Source organism: Aegilops tauschii, chromosome 5 (genome assembly GCF_002575655.3).
Source record: "Aegilops tauschii subsp. strangulata cultivar AL8/78 chromosome 5, Aet v6.0, whole genome shotgun sequence".
Lineage (NCBI taxonomy): Eukaryota > Viridiplantae > Streptophyta > Magnoliopsida > Poales > Poaceae > Aegilops > Aegilops tauschii.
The window spans coordinates 455,021,139-455,043,747 of record NC_053039.3 but is presented as its reverse complement, the minus strand read 5'-3'; the positions used below and the strand labels follow the sequence as shown (position 1 = coordinate 455,043,747).

General features: G+C 46.4%; 1 protein-coding gene across 1 annotated transcript; it reads right to left on the bottom strand.

Moving 5' to 3' along the window:
- Positions 1–15,717: 15,717 nt before the first annotated feature.
- Positions 15,718–19,625, bottom strand: LOC141022999 (F-box/LRR-repeat protein At5g38396-like). Its single transcript, XM_073499303.1, has 5 exons — positions 19,101–19,625; positions 17,652–17,786; positions 17,369–17,452; positions 17,041–17,211; positions 15,718–15,789 (listed from the first exon to the last, which is right to left on the bottom strand). The coding sequence occupies exons 1-5, from the start codon at positions 19,623–19,625 to the stop codon at positions 15,718–15,720; spliced, it is 987 nt and encodes a 328-aa protein (XP_073355404.1).
- Positions 19,626–22,609: the final 2,984 nt, after the last annotated feature.

The following is a 22,609-nucleotide window of genomic DNA, read 5'->3' as shown; positions in this document are numbered from 1 at the left end:
TACTATGAGTTTCATGTTGGGTGCAAACAAACATTAAAGGAGCCATTATCTGTATTTTTTAACTAAAGCTATTATCTGCCTGTTATCATTGGTTTTGGGTCTATCCACAGTTTGCTACCATCACTCTGGATTTGTGCATGCACTCCTTACATAATCTGACTATGTTTTATTCCTATGCATGTCAGTTACTGTACACAATGGAACTGAACATGTAGAGCAAAAGAGACGAGCCTTGCGTGGCAATAATATTTCATGCAGACGTCGCTCCATGGTGGGCGCAAAGGCAGCCCCCCTCCACCCATTTCAGATCGTAATCAAGAGGAAGATAACTGTTCCGAGGGGGATTCAGAAGCAGAAGACCACTCCTATTTACCCCATGAGGTCTTCGCTCTAACTTGGCATGCTGATGTTGGTTATATCATGCATATGATGCCTTGCATTTCTTACTTTATACATCAAATATGTCAACTACTTAGTTTAGACATGCTTTGTGTGAATGCCATCTGTTTAGTTTATTCATCATTTATGTGAATTATGCAATGCCATCTTGTTTAGCCAGGCATCATATATGTGAATTTTGCAATGCCATCTTGCTTAGCCAGTCATCTTATATGTGAATTATATCAGGCCATCCTTTTTTTTGTTACATATTACATTTGTCAACAATGTTAGTACATTCAACTACTCTTCGTGTGCATCAGCCATTTGACACGGTGATGGAAAATTCTGGAGTGAAAACAAGGTCTTTAGAGCAGACTATGCTATCTGACGAAGCGCATATCTCGCTGGTTACGGATAGCTCCTCAATGGAGGATTCAGAGACAGATGACCAGTCCTATTCCCCCCCCCCGAGGTGCATGCTCTAACTTGGCAGGGTTATGTTGCTCATATCGTGCGTATGGTATCTTTCATTGCTATGTCATTTGCTTAGTTTAGACATAATTTGTGTGAATGCCACCTGTTTAGTGTCTAATTACCATATATGTGAATTATGCAATGCCATCTTTTTGCAAGACATTATATATGTGAATTATGAAATGCTATCTTGTTGCAAGGCATTATATATGTGAAGTATGCAATGCCATGTTGTTTAGCCAAGCGTCATATATGTGAATTATTTCATGCCGTCCTTTTTTTGTATTTCTCATTGCTTTTGTCGACAATGTTTGTATATTCAACTGCTCTTCCTGTGCATCAGCCATTTGAATTGGTGATGGAGAAATCTGGAGTGAAAACAAGGTCTTCAGAGCAGACAATGCTACCTGGTGAAGCAGATATGTTGCTGGTTACAGATAGCTCTTCAGAGGAGGATTCAGAGGCAGATGACTAGTCCTATTATCCCCCTGAGGTGTATGCTCAAATTTGGCAGGGTTATATTACTCATATCATGCATATGTTATATTGCAATGCTTAGTTTTTACATTATATACACGATGTTGAATGCCATCTCCTTAGTTGACACATCATATATGCGATTGCCCTCTGCTCACTTCCTTAGTATATAAATCATATATTTGAATTATATCATGCCATGATGTTTACATAGACAGCATGTATCTGAATTATGGCATGCCAACCCATTTTCTAAAGACATAATATAGTTATATCATCTCATCCTGTTCACATAGTCATCATATTTTGAATTATGTCATTCTATCCGTGAATTATATCATGCCATCATGTTTCCATCGATGGCATGTTTGTGATTTATGGCATGCCAACCACTTTAATAGACACATCGTATAGTTATATCATGTCATCCTGTTCACATAGTCATCATATTTGGAAGTATGTCATTCTATCCTGTTTAGTTAGCCATCATACATGTGAAATTGTGTCATGCTATCCTGTTTAATTAGCCATCATATATTTGAAATTATGTCCTGCTATTCTATTTGGTTAGACAACATAAATGTGAATTATTTCATGCCCTGTTTTCTTCCCTACTATCCATTGCACCTGTCTATCTTACAATGTCTGTACATTCAATTACTTTTCTTGTTTATCAGCCATTTCAATTGGAGGGGGTGATGGCAGTATCTGTGGGAGTAAAAACACGGTCTTTAGAAAAGATCATGCTACCTGTCGATGGAGATAGAACCACGGTTGTACTTGCCCAAGAACCAGCCCCACCACACATAACCTAGACTCACACAGATTGTACCCCTACCCAGTTGGACAGAGAACCAGCTACACCCTTTCAAACCCCAACCCTAGCAGATAGTAACCCAGTTCCCATTGACACAGCACCATCTCCACCACAGAGCACCCAAACACGAGCAGTTAGTAAGGCAACTGCAGTGCCCAAAGCACGAGGACCACCACTCCGAACCCCAAGTCAACGCTTAAAGCAAAAGAAGAATTGTTCTCAAGTCAGGTTCCGTAGCTATGGTTCATACTACTTTGCTCTTGCATCACTGTATTTACTCATACCAACTAATTTCAAATTTGAAGGATGCAATTGAAACTCCAATGGTGCAACATGTATGTTTTAAACCTGTTTCTTTAACGTGTTTGCTGTTGTAACTTGCTCTATGTTGATTTCAGTTTCAATTGATAAACAGTTATGTTCTCATGCCATGCACATTACAAGTGTTGTTATTGCCGTGTAGTTTCCCACACTTATATTCTGTCTATGCTGCTTTGTCTTAAATAGATACGATTCGAACTGTATCTATCTTGATTTGGCAACATAAACTAGAATGATATGGACCATACAGTGACCATACTACATAGATATATGTTTGTTTCATGCTGTTATCCTGTCGACCTTACTACTGAACTGGTTTACCAAAATGAGTTTCATATACTACATTGTAAACCTATGATGTGTTTGTTTGTTTCTCCTTTAGAACGCGGATAAAATATTGGAGAAGAGTACCCCGTTATGAAATGGTAAAGGAAGTAATGCAGATCAGGTTCAAGATAGTGAGACATCCCTGTTGTTCTCCAAGAAAGCTGATAAAAACTATATTGAAGACACTGAGACAACCCCAAAGTCCTGTCTTGATGTAGTGTTCGAGTTACTGGCTACTACTGCTGACACCAGCTCTTCGTACTCGCTGCCTGAATCAGTTCGGCTTCTTGAGTCTCAACTTCAAGTTGAAAGACATCGATCAGTTGTTATGCGACAGGAAGCCGAAGGACTAAGGAAGTCCCTGCAGAATTCAGATGCATACTTTCTGGTGCAACAGCAAGTGCTGGAGGATTGAAGCGCCAAACAAGAGAAAGTTAATAAGCTTGCTAAGCATCTTGCCAGCATTATGGGTACCCAGGATATTGTTTCTTGAGCTCTTCTAAAGTGGTTTCAGTTCTGGACATGTTTTGCTGCGGCGTTTATATGCTGCTTTGTTCCCTATATTTGCACTGGTGGCGAACTTTGATGCCCAGTGGATGTAATATGTGTAATAGCCGTGATAGCCTAGCGTTTGTTTATTTGTTTTCTTGTAGTTAGTGCAGTTCTTTTTCCGCGGTTTGCTAGTGGCCGGAATAACCTATTTTTTTAAACTAGGCCACATTAACAATGAGCTACATATTTACTGTAGGCCTCCTACGGGCCGTAGAAACAATGGGTCTTCTAAGGGCCGTAGACACAATGGGCCTTCTACGGGGCGTAGACACAATGGGCCTTCTACGGGCCGTATCATCAATGGGCCTTCTACGGGCCGTATGATCGGTTGGCCAAACATGGGCCAATAACAGACCACATTATGGCCGTAAATGGGCTAGAGTTGAAATCGTCCGTTCATGGGCCGACCATAACGGGCCGTCGTTAATAGGCCGTATTTGATGACGCTATGAAAACGGCCCAACGTATTAATGGGCCACAAACGGGCCGACTGTAACCACGGGCTGTATTTGGCCCACAAGCTGAAAATGACAATAACGGGCCGAAAGTAAATGAATGCTGGAAATGAGCCCAAGAATAAATGGGCCCTAAGAAGGCTGAAAGATAACATGGGCTGGAAACGGCCCAACGGAATAATGGGCCGTTAATGGGTATAAAGTGATACACTGTTCATTACGGGCCAGTTTTACCACGGGCCGTTAATGGGCGAGGGTTACTAAGGTCCTCATATGGGCCAAAAGACATCATGGGCCATACATGGGCCGGAAGTTAAAACGGGCTGGAACTATATTGGACGGCCCAGATGACGCTACTGGGCCTAATTCAGATAGGCCGTAAACGGGCCCTGGGTTAGCGGGCTGTAAATGGGCTATATGCGAACAGGCCGTTAACAGGCTTGCCGTGGGCCGGCCCGCCACCTTTTGACCAAGTCAAACAGGCCGGCCTTTTCACAGGAATGGGCCTCTGTTGGGGCGTGCCACGTGTCGACGTATCATAGGCGCTTTGGGTCCAATGAGTGGATGACATCTGTCCCAACGGTGAGCCGACACGTGTTTCCTCCAGCCAATGATGATTTTACACATGGAAAATCCCCATTGGTCAGGGCTGTTAATGGGTTATCGGATCCAAAACCGGGCCCGATAGCTTAACGGCATTCCGTTACAGTGGATGCCACGTGTCGGTCACCCTTGACGAAAGCACTTCTGTGACGCGCGATTTATCGTCATGGAAGTGGACACTTCCGTGATGACAATTTTGGTAATGTCATGGAACACTTCTACGACAGCACAGGTATGACTATCTTGATTCTGTCATAAATTTGTCATGGATGTACATGCATGACAAAAAACGCGACCTACTGTGACAAACACGTATCATCACGGAAGTATCTTTTTTTGTAGTGCTTGTAGATTTTTGCAACAAGTATATGAGTTCTTTATGACTAATGTTGAGTCCATGGATTATACACAGTTTCTTCCTTCCACCATTGCTAGCCTCTCTAATACCACACTTTTTCCCGGTATCATACACCCACCATATACCTTCCTCAAAACAGCCACCATAGCTACCTATCATGGCATTTCCATAGCCATTCCAAGATATATTGCCATGCAACTTACCACCGTTCCGTTTACTATGACACGCTCCATCATTGTCATATTGCTTTGCATGATCATGAAGTTGACATCGTATTTGTGGCAAAGCTACCGTTCATAATTCTTTCATACATGTGACTCTTGATTCATTGCATATCCCGGTACACTGCCGGAGGCATTCACATAGAGTCATATTTTGTTCTAAGTTTTGAGTTGTAATTCTTGAGTTGTAAAGTAAATAAAAGTGTGATGATCATCATTATTAGAGCATTGTCCCAAGTGGGGAAAGGATGATGGAGACTATGATAATAATAAAAAGAAAAAAAAGGCCATAAAAAAGAGAGAAAAGGCCCAAAGAAAAAAACATGAGAGAAAAGAGAGAAGGGACAATGCTACTATCCTTTTACCACACTTGTGCTTCAAAGTAGCACCATGATCTTCATGATAGAGAGTCTCCTATGATATCACTTTCATATACTAGTGGGAATTTTTCATTATAGAACTTGGCTTGTATATTCCAATGATGGGCTTCCTCAAAATGCCCTAGGTCTTCGTGAGCAAGCGAGTTGGATGCACACCCACTTAGTTTCTCTTGTTGAACTTTCATATACTTGTAGCTCTAGTGCATCCGTTGCATGGCAATCCCTACTCACTCACATTGATATCTATTGATGGGCATCTCCATAGCCCGTTGATACTCCTAGTTGATGTGAGACTATCTTCTCCTTTTTTGTCTTCTCCACAACCACCATTCTATTCCACATATAGTGTTATGTCCATGGCTCACGCTCATGTATTGCGTGAAGATTGAAAAAGTTTGAGAACATCAAAAGTATGAAACAATTGCTTGGCTTGTCATCGGGGTTGTGCATGATTAAATACTTTGTGTGATGAAGATAGAGCATAGCCAGACTATATGATTTTGTAGGGATAACTTTCTTTGGCCATGTTATTTTGAGAAGACATAATTGCTTAGTTAGTATGCTTGAAGTATTATTATTTTTATGTCAATATTAAAATTTTGTCTTGAATCTTTTGGATCTGAATATTCATACCACAAATAAGAGAATTACATTAAAAATTATGCTAAGTAGCATTCCACATCAAAAATTCTGTTTTTATCATTTACCTACTCGAGGACGAGCAGGAATTAAGCTTGGGGATGCTTGATCGTCTCCAACGTATCTATAATTTTTTATTGTTCCATGCTATATTATATTCTGTTTTGGATGTTTAATGGGCTTTACTATACACTTTTATATTATTTTTGGGACTAACCTATTAACCGGAGGCCGAGCCCGAATTGCTGTTTTTTTTCCTATTTCAGTGTTTCAAAGGAAAAGGATATCAAACAGAGTCCAAACGGAATGAAACCTTCGGGAACGTGATTTTCGGAACAAACGTGATCCAGAGGACTTGGAGTCTACGTAAAGCAATCAACGAGGAGAGCACGAGGCAGGGGCGCGCCTACCCCCCTCCCCCCCCCAGGCGTGCCCTCCACCCTCGTGGGGCCCACGTTGCTCCACCGACGTACTTCTTCCTCCTATATATACCTATATACCCTGGTGAAAGAACATGCGGTGCCCCCATGTTTGGTTTTGGTAATTGATGTCAATCTCTATGGACGTTTTCTCCTTGCTTTGGTTTTGTTCCTAAGCATTTGCATCTCATACGTATGCATTATTGGTTGTTGCATTACATGTACGTATGCATTATTGGTTGTTGCATTACATGGTGATGCATAATTCCTTATATAAACTCTCTTGAAAGTGATTGTCATCAATTACCAAAATGGGGGAGATTGAAAGAACATGCGGTGCCCCCATGTTTGGTTTTGGTAATTGATGTCAATCTCTATGGACTAATGGTTGCCTTGAGTTATATTTGAAGGATTTGTCCATAGGCATTTCTTGAAGTCCATGTGTTGGTTTCAAGGAGTTTATGTGGTGACCAAGGTGTTATTAAGGAATTATCCAAAGATTGGTCATGTGAGAGTAGAACTTATTGCAAGCATGTCTTGAAGAAGAAGATTGTGTGATCATTCATGTTTACCTTCAAGACATCATCCAAATGAAGAGAGTTGGAAAGAGTCAAGGTTGATCAAGACTAAGTCAAGAGTGAATCAAGTTGATCAACACACAAAGCGCACAAGATGTACCGAGAGGGATCAAGCGATCCCATGGTGTGGTAAGCATTGTCGATTACGCTTTGTGTAGTAACCCATGATCTTCGTGAGAGTTCTTTGTGCGGTTAGGTTGCGGTGTGCAAGTTCAAGTGAAGCATCATGAAGAGATCAAATGCTTGAAGCTTGCCGTCCATTGTGGCGACAATGGACTTGTGAAGATGTTGCGGTGCGCAAGTTCAGGTGAAGCATCATGAAGAGATCAAATGCTTGAAGCTTGCCGTCCATTGTGGCGACAATGGACTTGTGAAGATGTTGCGGTGCGCAAGTTCAGGTGAAGCATCATGAAGAGATCAAATGCTTGAAGCTTGCCGTCCATTGTGGTGACAATGGACTTGTGAAGATGTGCGGAAGAGTGGCTCACCCATAGTGGAGTATGGGGGAGCAATCAACTAGTCTTCATCGAGCCAACACAACCAAGAAAGGTGGTCCAACTTGAGGGAGTCAAGATCGTCATCATCTAGCTCAAGTGGACCATGTGCAAGGCAAAGGTTTGCTCTTGATAGGTTTTCTATGTTACCGGTCTCATGATGGTAGTTGGGAGACCGGGTTATAGGATCGATTGACGTACTATCAAGGGGGGCTCTCGATGAGTAGCTTGATCGTATCGTTCATAGAGAGCTCAAACCATTGCATCCTTGCATCATCTTTGTTGGTTCTTGTTTGGTTCTTCTCTTTGTGAGTTTTGGAGCTTATGGTCATCTTGATGACAAGCTCGAGTTCATCGAAAACGGAGTTCACTCGCATCTTCTATGATGTTTTCGATGTTGGAGGTTATGTCGGTTCTTCTCGGTTGGAGGTTTCACTCCTCTATTGTTTTGATGCTACTCGTCTTTCTCAATCCAAAAAGCTTGAGTTTGCTCAATTCGGAGCTCATATGCAGAAGTTATGGCAGTTTTGGCTTCCTAGCGGTAGTACCGCGGCCAGAGCGGCAGTACCGCTTATCGCCCCAAGCGGTAGTACCGCTGTCCAAAGCGGTAGTACCGCCTATGGCCATAAGCGGTAGTACAGCTACGGTTCTGCGCTGGTACCGCCTCGATTTTGGGTCTTGCATTTTTCGTGTCGAGTTTTGCAGTAGTTGCACGGCAGTAAGGCGCGGCAGTTCCACCTATAAGCGGTAGTACCGCCCTGATGGGCGGTAGTACCGCCTATAAGCGGTAGTACCGCTCCGGTCGGGCGGTAGTACCGCTACTGTTTTTTTGGGTCCCGTGTTCTGCTCCTCCAGCGGTAGTACCGCTGGGGTGCGCGGTAGTACCGCTTATAAGCGGTACTACCGCCCCAAGGTTCATATTTGGTTGCTCCTTTTCCCTGCTTCTTCCGCCAGAGCGGTAGTACCGCTCGTGGAGCGGTAGTACCGCTCGTGTGCGGGCTGAGCACATAACGGTTGGATTTTTCCCCTTTTATAAAAGGGGGTCTTCTTCCCCATTGAACCTTATCCTTTGAGCTCGTGTTCTTCCCCCATTGTTGACCTTCTTCGAGCTTGCTAACTCTCAATCCCTCCATGGATTCTTGCTAGTTTTTGAGGGAAAAGAGAGAGGAGATCTAGATCCACATTTCCACCAATCACTTTCTCCTCTATGTGAGGGGAACCCATTGGATCTAGATCTTGGAGTTCTTGGTGTTCTCCTTCTTGTTCTTCCTCTCATTTTCCTCCCTAGCATTAGTTGCTTCGGTGGGATTTGAGAGAGAAGGACTTGGGCACTCCGTGTGCCCTTGCCATTGCATTTGGTGCATCGGTTTGAGTTCTCCACGGTGATACGTGGAAGTTACAAGTTGAGAAGCTTATTACTCTTGGGTGCTTGGTGCCCTTGAGCTTGTTCCTCTTGGGTGCTTGGACGCCCTAGACGGTTGGTGGTGTTCGGAGCTCAATCATTGTGGTGTAAAGCTCCGGGCAAGCGTCGGGGTCTCCAATTAGGTTGTGGAGATCGCCCCGAGCAATTTGACGGGTACCGGTGACCGCCCCCAAGGGTTGCCAAAGTGTACGGGTTCGGTGACCGCCCTCAAGGGTTGCCATTTGTACGGGTTCGGTGACCGCCCTCAAGGGTCCCTTAGTGGAATCACGGCATCTTGCATTGTGCGAGGGCGTGAGGAGATTACGGTGGCCCTAGTGGCTTCTTGGGGAGCATTGTGCCTCCACACCGCTCCAAACGGAGATTAGCATCCGCAAGGGTGTGAACTTCGGGATACATCGTCGTCTCCACGTGCCTCGGTTATCTCTTAACTGAACCCTTTACTTACGCACTTTACTTTGTGATAGCCATATTGTTTCTTGTCATATATCTTGCTATCACTTAGTTGTTTATCTTGCTTAGCATAAGTTGTTGGTGCACATAGGTGAGCCTAGTTGTTGTAGGTTTTGTGCTTGTCAAATTAACCGCTAGGTTTATTCCGCATTTGTACAAGCCTAAACCGTAATTATTTTAAAGCGCCTATTCACCCCCCCCCCCTCTAGGCGACATCCACGATCTTTCACCTGGAAACATCAGATACGGAGCAAAAACCCTATTTCCACCACCTCAACCTTCTGTACCCGTGAGATCCCATCTTGGGGCCTTTTCCGGCTCTCCGCCGGAGGGGGCATTGATCACGGAGGGCTTCTACATCAACACCACAGCCTCTCCGATGATGTGTGAGTAGTTTACCTTAGACCTTCGGGTCCATAGTTATTATCTAGATGGCTTTTTCTCTCTCTTTGGATCTCAATACAATTTTCTCCTCGATCTTCTTGGAGATCTATTCGATGTAATCTTCTTTTGCGGTGTGTTTGTCGAGATCTGATGAATCGTGGGTTTATGATCAAGATTATCTATGAACAATATTTGAATCTCCTCTGAATTCTTTTATGTATGATTGGTTATCTTTGCAAGTCTCTTCGAATTATCAGTTTGGTTTGGCCTACTAGATTGATCTTTCTTGCAATGGGAGAAGTGCTTAGCTTTGGTTTCAATCTTGCGGTGTCCTTTCCCAGTGACAGCAGGGGCAGCAAGGCACGTATTGTATTGTTGTCATCGAGGATAAAAAGATGGGGTTTATATCATATTGCATGAGTTTATCCCTCTACATCATGTCATCTTACTTAAAGCATTACTCTGTTCTTATGAACTTAATACTCTAGATGCATGCTGGATAGCGGTCGATGTGTGGAGTAATAGTAGGAGATGCAGAATCGTTTCGATCTACTTGTCGCGGACGTGATGCCTATATACATGATCATACCTAGATATTCTCATAACTATGCTCAATTCTATCAATTGCTCGACAGTAATTCGTTTACCCACCGTAATACTTATGCTCTTGAGAGAAGCAACTAGTGAAACATATGGCCCCCGGGTCTATTTTCCATCATATTAATCTTCCAACACTTAGCTATTTTTATTGCCATTTGTTTTACTTTGCATCTTTATCATAAAAATACCAAGAAATTTATCTTATCATATCTATCAGATCTCACTCTCGTAAGTGACTGTGAAGGGATTGACAACCCCTTTATAGCGTTGGTTGCGAGGTTCTTATTTGTTTGTGTAGGTGCGTGGGACTTGTGCGTGATCTCCTACTGGATTGATACCTTGGTTCTCAAAAACTGAGGGAAATACTTACGCTACTTTACTGCATCACCCTTTCCTCTTCAAGGGAAAACCAACGCAGTGCTCAAGAGGTAGCAATGGTCCCAGAGCTTGGTGTCTGAAATGCGGGGCCTATTTCAGAGTGTGTACCCTTAGTCCAGATACATGGGTGAGCTGCGTCATGATGTACTTCATCGACAGGGCATTATGTTGGTTGCAATCCACCAAGGCTCACGTGATTTACACTGATTGGAACACATTTGCCGAAGCTGTTTGTGTGCAGTTCTGGCGAGAGGAATTTCAGTCCCTCTTGCATGAGTTTAACCGGCTTCGATAGAACGGCTCAGTGGCAGAATATGCTGAAAATTTTACCCAAATCATGCATAATCTCATGGCACACCACGAGTCGTGGGAGCCATCCTACTTTATCACACATTTCATTGATGGATTACAAAAGGAAATTAGAGCAGTTGTGGTTTTACATCGACCAAAATCTCTCGATACTACCGTCGATCTTGCGTGCTGTAGGAAGAGGTCCTGGAAGCGATGCGCCGGGAGGACAAACAGGAAGAGCGGCGCTACTCTGCGCCCGCGACGTCGTGAGCGGTGCCTCGCACTTCTTTGCCACTGCCACCGCCGCCACCCACTGCGCCACTCAAGCAGACGATCTCCTCTGAAGCGCGCATCACTGATCGACGAGCAGTGGAGGCGGCACACACACCACCGATTGAAGACAAGATGGCGGCGCTGCGAGCATACCGACGTGCGTGTGGCCTCTGTTTCACCTGCGGTGAGCGGTGGGGGCGCGACCATCGTTGTGGGCCGATGGTGCAGCTACATGTGGTGGAAGAGCTGCTGGACATGATGCACAGCGAACCCTCTCACAGCAGTGAAGAAGCGCCCGGTGAAGCCACGCCGAGCGAGCAAGATGCTGATTGTGGTGTCATATTCAAGGAGGCAATGGAGGTCGCTGAATCCCCCACTACCATGCGACTCCATGGGTGGATTCAGGACCGCGAGGTTCTCATGTTGGTTGACTCGGGCTCCTCTCACAGCTTCGTCAGTGAGGCCCTGGCAGATCACTTGCAAGGGGTGCAGACCGCTCAGAGCGCTCTGACTGTGCGAGTGGTGAACGGAGGTGTGATGCACAGTGACCGTGAACTGCCGGATTGCTAGTGGCGTACCCAGGAGGTTACCTTCACCAACAACCTCAAGGTACTTCCCCTGGGCAGTTATGACGTCATTCTGGGGATTGATTGGTTGGCGCAACACAGTCCGATGAAGGTGCACTGGACGGAGAAGACCATGGACTTTGATCATGCCGGAAAACGGGTTCAATTGCAAGGGGCTCGGGCTGATACAACTCAATGCCAGCAGCTTTCCAACCAAGAGTTGGATGCGCTGCTGCAGCATGCCGGGGTCACGCATGTGGTGCACTTGTGTGCAATGTGGCCGGAAGAGATCTAGGCCACTGAACCGCCAGTTCCTCTAGCAATCTCCAATCTCCTACAAGAGTACAACCACCTCTTTCACCGAGCCGAGCAGCTTGCCCTCGCAACGCACCTTCGACCACACTATACCCCTGTTGCCTGGAGCACGCCCAATCAATATCCGGCCGTATCGTTACAGCCCAGCACAAAAGGATGAGATTGAAAAGCAAGTTGCGGACATGTTGGCGCAAGGGATTATTGTACCCAACACCAGTCCCTTTGCGTCGCCAGTCTTGCTAGTTCAGAAAAAGGACCTGACCTGGTGCTTCTGCATGGACTACCGGCACCTCAATGCAGTGACAGTGAAGAATCAGTTTCCTCTACCAGTGATCGATGAGCTTCTGGATGAATTAGCGGGTGCCAAATTCTTCACCACCCTTGACCTGCAGGTTGGGTACCACCAAATCCGTATGAAGCCCGAGGATGAGCACAAAACAGCCTTTAAGATGCACTATGGCCATTTCGAGTTCCGGGTGCTGCCCTATGGAGTCATCGGTGGTCCGTCAACTTTTCAAGGGGGAATGAACATTGTCTTGGCACCGGTAAATCGAAAAGGGGTGCTTGTTTTCATTGATGACATTCTAGTCTACATCGCCACTTTTAAACGACACGTCCAACTTCTGCGGCAAGTGTTCCAGTTACTCAATGAGCATCAGCTGAAGATCAAGATGAGAAAGTGTTCGCTTGCCAGGCCCAGTCTCACCTATCTGGGACACCAGATCAGTGGGGAGGGAGTGCGCACAGACGGCAAGAATGTGGCTACAGTTCAAAAATGGCCAACTCCAACAAATGTCAAGGAGGTGCGCGGGTTCCCCGGCTTAGCGGGATATTACCGCAAGTTTGTCAAGAACTTTGGCAAAATCAGTAGGCCTCTCACGGACATGCTCAAGAAGAACACGATCTTCCGATGGATGGACCTCGAAGCCGCAGCATTCCAAGAGCTCAAAACAACACTGGCCACCGCAACGGTGTTGGCCCTTCCGGATTTCATGAAGCCGTTTGAGCTGGAAACGGACGCCTCTGATCGGGGCATTGGAGCAGTGTTGCGCCAGGGCAAACACCCAGTGGCATTTCTCAGCAAATCATTGGGCCCCAAGAACCGTGCCTTGTCCACCAATGAGAAGGAAGGTCTGGCCATTCTTATGGCAGTTGAGCAGTGGCACATTTACTTGCAGAGCGACGCAGTCTAGTACATCTCGAAGATCAGCGATTGGCGACACCCTGTCAGCAGAAGATAATAGCTAAACTATTGGGCTTGAGGTACAGAATGGTGTACAAGCGGGGAGAGGACAACAGGGTGGTAGATGCTCTGTCTCGCCGCCCCGGGCCACCGCAGGGGGACCTGGCCACGGTCACCGTGGCTGTTCCATTCTGGCTGGAAGCAGTGCAACAAGGTTACAACGTCGATCCAGCCGCTCAAAAATTGTTGGCTCGTCTAGCTACTGAGCCCAACGGTCACGACGGATTCCTCCTCCAGAATGGCATCATCAGGCACAACGGACGCGTCTGGCTCGGGCACAACAAGGCACTTCAGAAACTAGTCCTGACGGCCCTACACTCCGGAGCAATCGGTGGCCACTCAGGGTTCAATGCCACCTACCGTCGCATCCGCCGGCTATTCACCTAGCCAGGCATGAAGCAACACGTGAAGCTGCTAGTGGAGGAGTGTCAGGTCTGTAAGCAGGCCAAGCCAAAGTGGGTCCGCTACCCTAGGCTGCTGGAGCCTCTACCCGTGCCAAAGCAAGCATGGGAGCTTATCACCATGGACTTCGTCGAGGGACTGCCGCAATCGTCTCGCTACAACATTATAATGGTGGTCGTCGACAAGTTTTCGCGGCACGCACACTTCATTCCGTTGTCGCATCCCTTCACGGTGTTCCAAGTCGCCCTTGCCTTCGTCAACAACATCTACAAGCTACATGGTTGCCGGAGGCCATCGTCTCAGATCGAGATCCCATCTTCACCAGTACTATGTGGAAGGAGATGTTCCGGCTAACACACACTGAACTGCGCATGAGCACGGCGCGACACCCGCAGACCGACGGACAGTCGAAGCGCGTAAACCAATGCTTGGAGACCTACTTATGGTGCTTTGTGCATGCGTGTACGTCCAAGTGGTCTGCGTGGTTGGCACTGGCGGAGTTCTGGTACAACACCTCACCGCATTCAACGTTGGGGACTTCTTCGTTTGAAGCTCTGTACGGTCACGCCCCACGGCACTTTGGTATTTTGGACCCAGTGTTTGCGCTGCGCCAGACCTTCATGATTGGCTTCCGGATCGATCCCAGATGGAGGCACTGCTACGCCAACACCTTCTCCGGGCTCGACAGCAAATGAAGGAGTCTGCGGACAAGCAACGATCGGACAGAGCCTTTGAAGTGGGCGACTGGGGCCCAGTTCTTTTGCCAGAATCTGGGGATTCTCCCAGAATCCGACCCCTACCCAGCTTCTCCCAGAGTCTTTGAGCCCCATTTGTTTTACAATCCTATCTAGTTAGAGTCTAATTAGACAGGATTGTAAAACAAATGGGGCTGAAAGATTCTGGGAGAAGCTGGGTAAGGGTCGGATTCTGGGAGAATCCCCGGATTCTGGCAAAAGAACTGGGCCTGGGTGTTCCTCAAGATCCAGCCCTACTTACAGCACTCTGATGACTCACAAGTATAGGGGATCAATCTTAGTCCTTTCGATAAGTAAGAGTGTCAAACCCAACGAGGAGCAGAAGAAAATAACAAGTAGTTTTCAACAAGGTATTCTCTGCAAGCACTGAAATTATAAGTAACGAGTAGTTTGATAGCAAGATAATTTGTAACGAGCAAGTAACGGTAATGGTAACAAAAGTGCAGCAAGGTAGCGCAATCCTTTTGGGGCAAAGGACATGCCAAAACGGTCTCTTATGATAAGCAAAGTGTTCTTTAGGATACACGGGAATTTCATCTAGTCACTTTCATCATGTTGGTTTGATTTGTGTTCGCTACTTTGATAATTTGATATGTGGATGGACCGGTGCTTAGGTGCTATTCTTACTTGAACAAGCCTCCTACTTGTGATTAACTCTCTCGCAAGCATCCGCAACTACGAAAAAAGTATTAAGAATAAATCTAACCATATCATTAAACTTTTAGATCCAAATCGGTCCCTTACGGAATAACGCATAAACTAGGGTTTAAGCTTCTGTTACTCTCGCAACCCATCATCAAATAACTACTCCACAATACATTCCTTTAGGCCCAAATATGATGAAGTGTCATGTAGTCGACGTTCACATGACACCACTAAGCGAATCGTAACATACATACCATCAAAATATCGAACACATATCAAAGTTCACCTGATTACTTGCAACAAGATTTCTCCCGTGACCTCAAGAACAAAAGTAACTACTCACAAATGATAATCATGCTCAAGATTAGAGGGGTATTAAATGATAATCATGCGCGCACTTTCAAAGACCAAAGTAGAGGCCAAAACTTGTTCCATAAACTTTGCTGGCTCCATTGAAGACCCCCCCCCCCCCCCCCCCCCTCTCTCCTTCTGTTGGTTAACATGTAGAAGCAGAAGCTTGTGCTTCTGCACCAGAACTACTCCCCTGATTGTACATATTTCTAAATTCCTGTTACCAAGGTAGATAGAGATAAAAAGCAAATTGATTCAGTGTGACAAGTGATGTCAGGATCTCATAAAATGTATAAACATGATTCTCCAGTCCGCCAACCTCTTGCTAAGACCGAGGTCTTCCCCATCAGCTGCGACAATCTCGACCTTCAGGACATGCTTGCCAAGGTTGGTGCCCATTCCCGGGAGTTACCTTGGTTTTCTTGCCTCTAAATGGTGGCGGCAGCGGATTGCCATTTGGAGCTGACAATGCACCGTCTGTCCTTGACCTCACGATGTAGGGAAACATGCATGTGTTTCTTCGGCGGTTTGGAATGGAACAGTTTGTCAAATTAGGGAACCACATGATGAGAGCCTGAGACTGACGGAGACTTGCTACCATAGTCATTTCACAGTGTTATAAAAGCAGTTACTTTTTTCTAAAATGTTAGTTTAAACTTTAAACACGTTTATTGCCCCCCGCCCCCCACCCACTGACATAGTGATCCTTTTAAGGTTTTGTTCCAAAACATTGTACCAACCAAATTGGGCGGTGTACACGGGAGAGGCCGGTTGACTAACTTTCAAAATACATCACAGACTACCACATTTCGGTGACCAGTGTTACACATAAATTTACTTTATATATATTTACATCAGTTTGAACGATGCTTTTATGATACGACGACTCTTTGAATCATGTCTTAAGTTTGTGTAACCCCATGATCCAAATTTTGCATTGGCAAAATTATTTTAAACAACATTTCACGCGGGGTCTGGCATGCTGACATAACATTTTAAACCATAGTTCTGTGAGCTCCCGAGAAATTTGTGCACAATTACTCTATGGCTTATAATCCCTTTATTTTCGTAACAGGCGCCTTCAACTCCTGTATGCTGACATAACATTGCAACTTCCAACGAATGAACACATATCAAGGATTTCTCTCAAATGGAAATAGTGTAACGAAAGCTTTTAATCATTTCATATAAAAAGAGAGAATGTTTATAACAAAAGATAAGTCAAGATAAGTTGAATATCTCTTGAAAGGGCATCAAGCCATTCCGGCCTGCATTTAGCTATTAAAGGGATGAGGCATCAATATATCATGCATGTATGTGTGTTACAGTAAAAACTGCAACGGCTACAATTTCTTTTGAAATCAAAATGTGCATCTCTAGAAACTCTGTTATCCAGTTGTAGCTGCATGTGCTGATTAGCGATCCAGTTCTCACTGTAGCTACTAACACAGACACCAAATTTCATTACCTTGAGCGCCCTTGCATTCAGAACAAAGAACCTGGCAAAGTTAAGATCATGTGCCCTGCCTTCATAGCCGTTCAATATTATTTCTCTGAGATGAAGATCAAGACATTCGATAGGATCGTGCATGTCATATTGCTGCACAATTTTCATATCATTCATAATCCTAAGACATGACTGCAGAAGAAGAGAACAAATTAAATGTACGTAGTTGTCACAACAGAAAGAATATTTTTTTCATAGATGCCATCTAATCCCATCAGGGTGAGTAACATGAGGTCTGAAATGAGGATGACTAGACAAGGTATTGGAATAACATGTTTCCTTTTATTACCAACAAAGTCTGCTCGATGCAGTTTTGACCACTAGATTTGTCATTGCGAAAATGTGCTATAGCACCCGGGTGCCCCGACACCCCCTAATAATTGGTGAAAAGTTAGCAAAAGATAAACTTTATTGGGGAAGTTAACTTTGTCGAATATTATTTCAATACGTCCAAGCTGGGTGTCCAAAAAATACACGACTGATGAAAGATAAAACACCTTTGAATTTGTTGAACTCATGAGATTTAGACCCTTTTGCTGGAGTGGTTAACATTTAACAAAAAATATATTCACCTGAATGTGTAGCTTCTCCACGCATGGAAAGCATCTAAGGAATCCAATAATTACATCACGATTATGACCGACAGAATTTAAAACCAAGACCTTCACTGTGCGCACCGATGCAGTGAAGCTGATGGGGATCATTTCCTGGCAAAATCCAATGCAGACATCAAGAAAATAAGATACTGCAAATAGAATATGGCCAAATTATTGCATCATGCAAGTTTCAAGAAGAATAGGACTTGCTCCACGATGATCTCCATTCTTAAGGAGGTTTTTGGAAGCAAAAGGAAGCGAAGCGCAAGAATTGGAGACAGGATGATCTCCATTCTTCATAATGGAGAGTCAGGGTCTATATTGTTTTATGCTATTTTACCTTAAAGAGGGTATTTAGGTCCTACCTAATATTAATGATCATGTGCCTAGAACAATTAAGTAGGGTTGGTTCGATGACTATGAGGATGATGATCGTATGACTTGTTATTAATAACGAGTAGAAGTTGTATGATGATGATTAGTAGGACTTGTTATTATGATGATGCATGATGCGGGCATGAAGAGTTATTATATATCAGTGGGTGAAATGAATATGGATTGGAATGAAGTGAAGGCAACAAGCATGTGGTGCATGTCGAAAGTAGTACTAATCCAAACTTGATCAAGTTAGGATTAATATTACTTTCAGCATGCACCACATGTTGCCTTCACTTTAATCTAAGCCATATTTAGGCATAGCAGTACGTTGGTAAACCAAGCACGGAAATAAGAGAGGACACTTCTCTCTGTTAGCTAGCTTACACACCCTAAATTACCCCCTAAACCCTCCCCCCTTTCAAAAAAAACAAAAAACCCAGCCCCTGAAATGCTGACGCGTGGATGCCTTTTGGTCCCGGTTGGTGTCATCAACCGGGACCAAAGGCCCTCCTGCCTGGGCTGGCCCCAGCGGCCACGTGGAGGCCCATCTGTCCCGGTTCGTGTAAGAACCGGGACTAAAGGCCTAGGGCATTAGTAACGACCTTTTAGTTTCGATTCCTAAAACGGGACAAAAGACCCTTACGAACCGGGACAATAGGCCCTTTTTCTACTAGTGCACCTTTATAATTAGGTTGCCAATCACAAGTTTGAAGATTCTAGGGCAGTCCAACATCATCAATTTCGGCGCGGAGATGACCCTAGTTGTTTTTGGACCGTTGCTATGAAGTTGAATTAGTCTCTCAAGAGAAGGTGCATCCTCAATGACAAGCTCGTGGAACACCACTTCTACTTTGTAGCAGCGACAAACAGAGAAACCAATACACCGGAGAGTCTGCGAGACGATCCGGACTGTGCTGAGCCCGTGTATGTCCTGAAGCTCGAGGATCTCGAGCGCAGTGCAGCCGGCAAGCAGGTGTTGGAGGGCCGCTTCCGAGATGGGGACCTCGTATAGAGCTTGAGTTGCTTCAGCCGAGGGAAACGAAGCACGGTGGCAGTGTTAATCTCGGACAAATTGCAGCGGCCGATGCCGATGGCGCGCAGCGTGGGAGCGAAGCGGAACGCGGATGGAGGCAGTTGGAGCGGCGGCATGTCATCTCCGTGGAACTCGAGCTTCTCGAGGCCATCGAGGGCGGATGACCGGAACCAGCCGTCGAGCTTGGTGTAGAAGCCGCGGTGGAGGTGGGTCCTGCTGGAGAAGCGGCACGCGGGCCCAGGGAGTGCGGCTAGGATCTTGGACACGACGGCGATGCCCTTTCTTTCATTCCGGGAGACTCCGTCGTCGACGATGAGGTTGAGCGGGGTGGAGCGCCAGATGTGGCGCCACCGCGAGGAGAGAATGGCTGTCTGCGCGGCGCCCTTGATCGGGAGGAAGGAGATGATGGTGCCGAGCATCTCGTCGGGCAGACGGCTGATGAGGTTGAGGCCCGCATCGTCGCTGCCATCGCTGCTCGCCGGAGGCCCTTGTTCGTCCCGCCTCCGCTTCTTTGGTTCGGAAGCCGCCACATTGTCCATGGCCGCCGCCGCCTTCCGATAACGAAGGGACGCAAATCTGAAAGATTTTATCCCCTAAGGTTTAGTTAACGAAGTCCTCTAATTACGGGTGCGTTTCCTATACTGTAGCGTGCATCCACCCCTCCTAAAATTGAGCATGACCTAGGCCACCATTGCTACATTTTTATCTTGTTTTATTTATTAAAAAATAATGCTCCCATTAATCGTTGTCACTGGCTGATCCAACTTGAATTGATTTCACGTCTGAGTCTGACACGTTGTTTTCACTGTCTTCATCACCCCTTCCTCTGGTGTTTGTGAGCCTCACCGAGACGGTCACGCTGACCGACGTTGCCTCCTGGGCTCCTGGTGAGTGGCGACTACGTAGCATAGTCTGGTTCCAGAGTTCCGGAGGATGCATCGCAGAGCAATCCATGCAGATATCCAAATCTGAAGAAACTTAATTACTACCTTTCTAGCCATCATACAGGTGGTTCGTGATAGTGAAAAAATAGCAATCACGTTCTGGATAGCATGCAAGTTCCTGAAACAGCCGCAGCATTTCCAGGCCCTCAACACCGCCTTGTGCTCATCAGGTTACACACAGCTTCAGACTTTGAGTTGCCAGTTGCCACAAACTACTTATAATTTGATGACGCGACTAAAAATAGCAGGAAATCTCTACTTTCCGCTGATCGTCGTCTCGGCCATCTGCGACCAAGAGGGAGACCCGTTTGCGAATGATCGGAGCCGGCGACGCTCACGCGGCCTCTCCTACTGTTCATTGTCCATGGCTGTAAGACCAGAATCTGCCACCATAGTAACCTTTTCTCTGACACCAAAAGAGAGTTCAGACTTCGTAGTTTCACTCTGCGCCTGCCTCCATGCAGCTTGGCGGCCTGTTCATATCCACGTACACGTACAGCCTGTCAGCCTGATGCAGAAATCCGGCAAGCTGTACCACAGGATGCAGCCCAAGAGCGTCTAGTGCCCGACTGACAGCGACGAGGAGTATCTTGAGAGATTAAAGGGTAGCGACGGAGCTGCCAGGCGCACCGATGAGGATGCGGCCCTCTCGGCGTCAGCTAGCTAGACCCGACAACGAGCACAATGAGGATAATCAGATTGCAATTGTTCTGATCGTCCATATTTGTGTTGGATGGTTTGGTTGGGTGTTGTTGGCATCTTCAGAGTTCAGAGAAACAGACTTTGGAGTGAAATGCAGGATGCTCTACTCCTGTTTTGTGATAGCGACGTCACCCACAACCCAAAGGAGGCCATGCACCAGGTCGCCGACCATATCTGCAGTACATCTCTGCATAACTAACTGCAGCATTCCATCATTCCAACGGCCTACATGACTGCTGAAATTGTTCTGAGGAAGTTTTGACTGAATTGGTGTTAACTGTGTCCTGGCAGACAACTGGATTCGTAGTAAGGCTAGTGCCATGGTTGAAGTCACTGATTGGCGACAGCACCCCTCTCAGAGTCATCCATGATTCTTTTGAGTTGATGTGGTAAGATAAGAATCCACAAATCTCTGTCTGACTATCTTCAGACCATAATTTCTGGTGTTCTCGTTTCGACAGAGGTTTTCAGTATTTATTCAGCCACACTCAATGTTAAGCTAGTAATTCCCATATTTTGCCCAACATTTGGGCAAACAAATACATAGCTCTTTCATATACACTTCCAAACAAATATGCTGACAAAACGCTGCAACTTACTAGAAGAAGTTGCTCTTTCAGTTTCAAAATAGCATATGCCTGAAGGTAGCAAAAGTTGTGCAAGCAGAAGCTCATTACATAGAAACACATTAGTATGGTTGGAGCAAAAGAGATGACTTCAGAAACATATATCTCTCGAAAGGGCTGTTAGGTTGATCTCTCCACCAATGGGCCCAACGGCTCATTGGGCCCTTGACCCATGCCCTGATCGGGGGCGTCCAGCCCAAGCAAGGCTGGTGGGCCCCTATCGCGCAGTGCTATAAAGAGGAGGTGGGGACCAGGGGCACGGGGTACGAGGTTCGTCACCGCCACTGTTCCCCACTCCTAACCCTATCCGATCCAGAGGGAGGCACTGAAGCGATGGGAAGCTCCACCGCCGCCACTCACGCACTCTCTGCTACCACCTGCCACCGTCACCATGGCCGGTATCAGGACCTCCTCGAATCAAAGTGAAGGTATCTCCTACTACTACTCCCATCTACCCTTAATGATCTAGCCTAGACGATCCCACAGAATCTATCAATGGTATCAGATGTCAACTAGGCTTGTTTTCGGGTAGAGAACAGAAAAGAAAACCCCTCCCCTCACCAGATCGGATCGAATCCGAACCACACAAAAAAATATCTTGAATCACTCCTCAGAGTTGTGCGCCGCCGCTGTGCCGCGCCGTTCCTCTCGATCCCGGCGCGCATCGCCTAGCAAGGCACCGGGAAGAAGAACAGAGACCCCAAAGGGGGACAGGGCACCGCAACCGGGCCGCTTGACGGCGGCGCGCGCTCCTTCGGGAGCACGCGCACACCGGCAAGAGGGCCGGGAGGGGCGCCGCCGCTCCGGTCGCCGTCGCGCAGCCAGGGAGCTGCGGAGGTCGCATCTCTGCTGCGTCTCTCTCTCTCACAGTAAACAGAACAGGGAGATGGCGGCGAGAGAGAGAGAGAGAGAGAGAGAGTGGAAATAAAAGGGGGAAGGGAAAAGGAGGTGCGCGCGGCTGTGGTGGCTCTCGCCTCCGTCGCCGGCGGCCCGAGCGGTAGACCGGGGCGCAGCTCCCCTGTCTCGCCGTCGCTGGCGACAGAAGAGAGAGAGAGAGAGAGAAACAGAAAGGAGGCGCTAGGTCTCGGACAGGAGCTCTCTCTCGGTTTTGTTCGTCCTAAACGAGCGGGAGACCGTCCGATGAGAAAGGACGGCTGGGATTAAAACCCTAGTTCAGCCCTGGGCCACTGGGCCGAAAGCGCTGGTGGAAGCTGGGCCATTGCACCAGGCCGCAACCGCCAGCACCAGCTT

What these genes read in the sequence shown, in the direction of transcription:
- LOC141022999 (XM_073499303.1), bottom strand. Translation starts at nt 19,625, where the DNA reads ATGGACAATGTGGCGGCTTCCGAACCAAAGAAGCGGAGGCGGGACGAA. An exon ending in TGGAGAAGCTACACATTCAG is followed by an intron (nt 17,453 to 17,651) that starts GTGAATATATTT and finishes ACCAATTATTAG; the next exon opens with GGGGTGTCGGGGCACCCGGG. An exon ending in GCATCGAGCAGACTTTGTTG is followed by an intron (nt 17,212 to 17,368) that starts GTAATAAAAGGA and finishes CTTCTTCTGCAG; the next exon opens with TCATGTCTTAGGATTATGAA.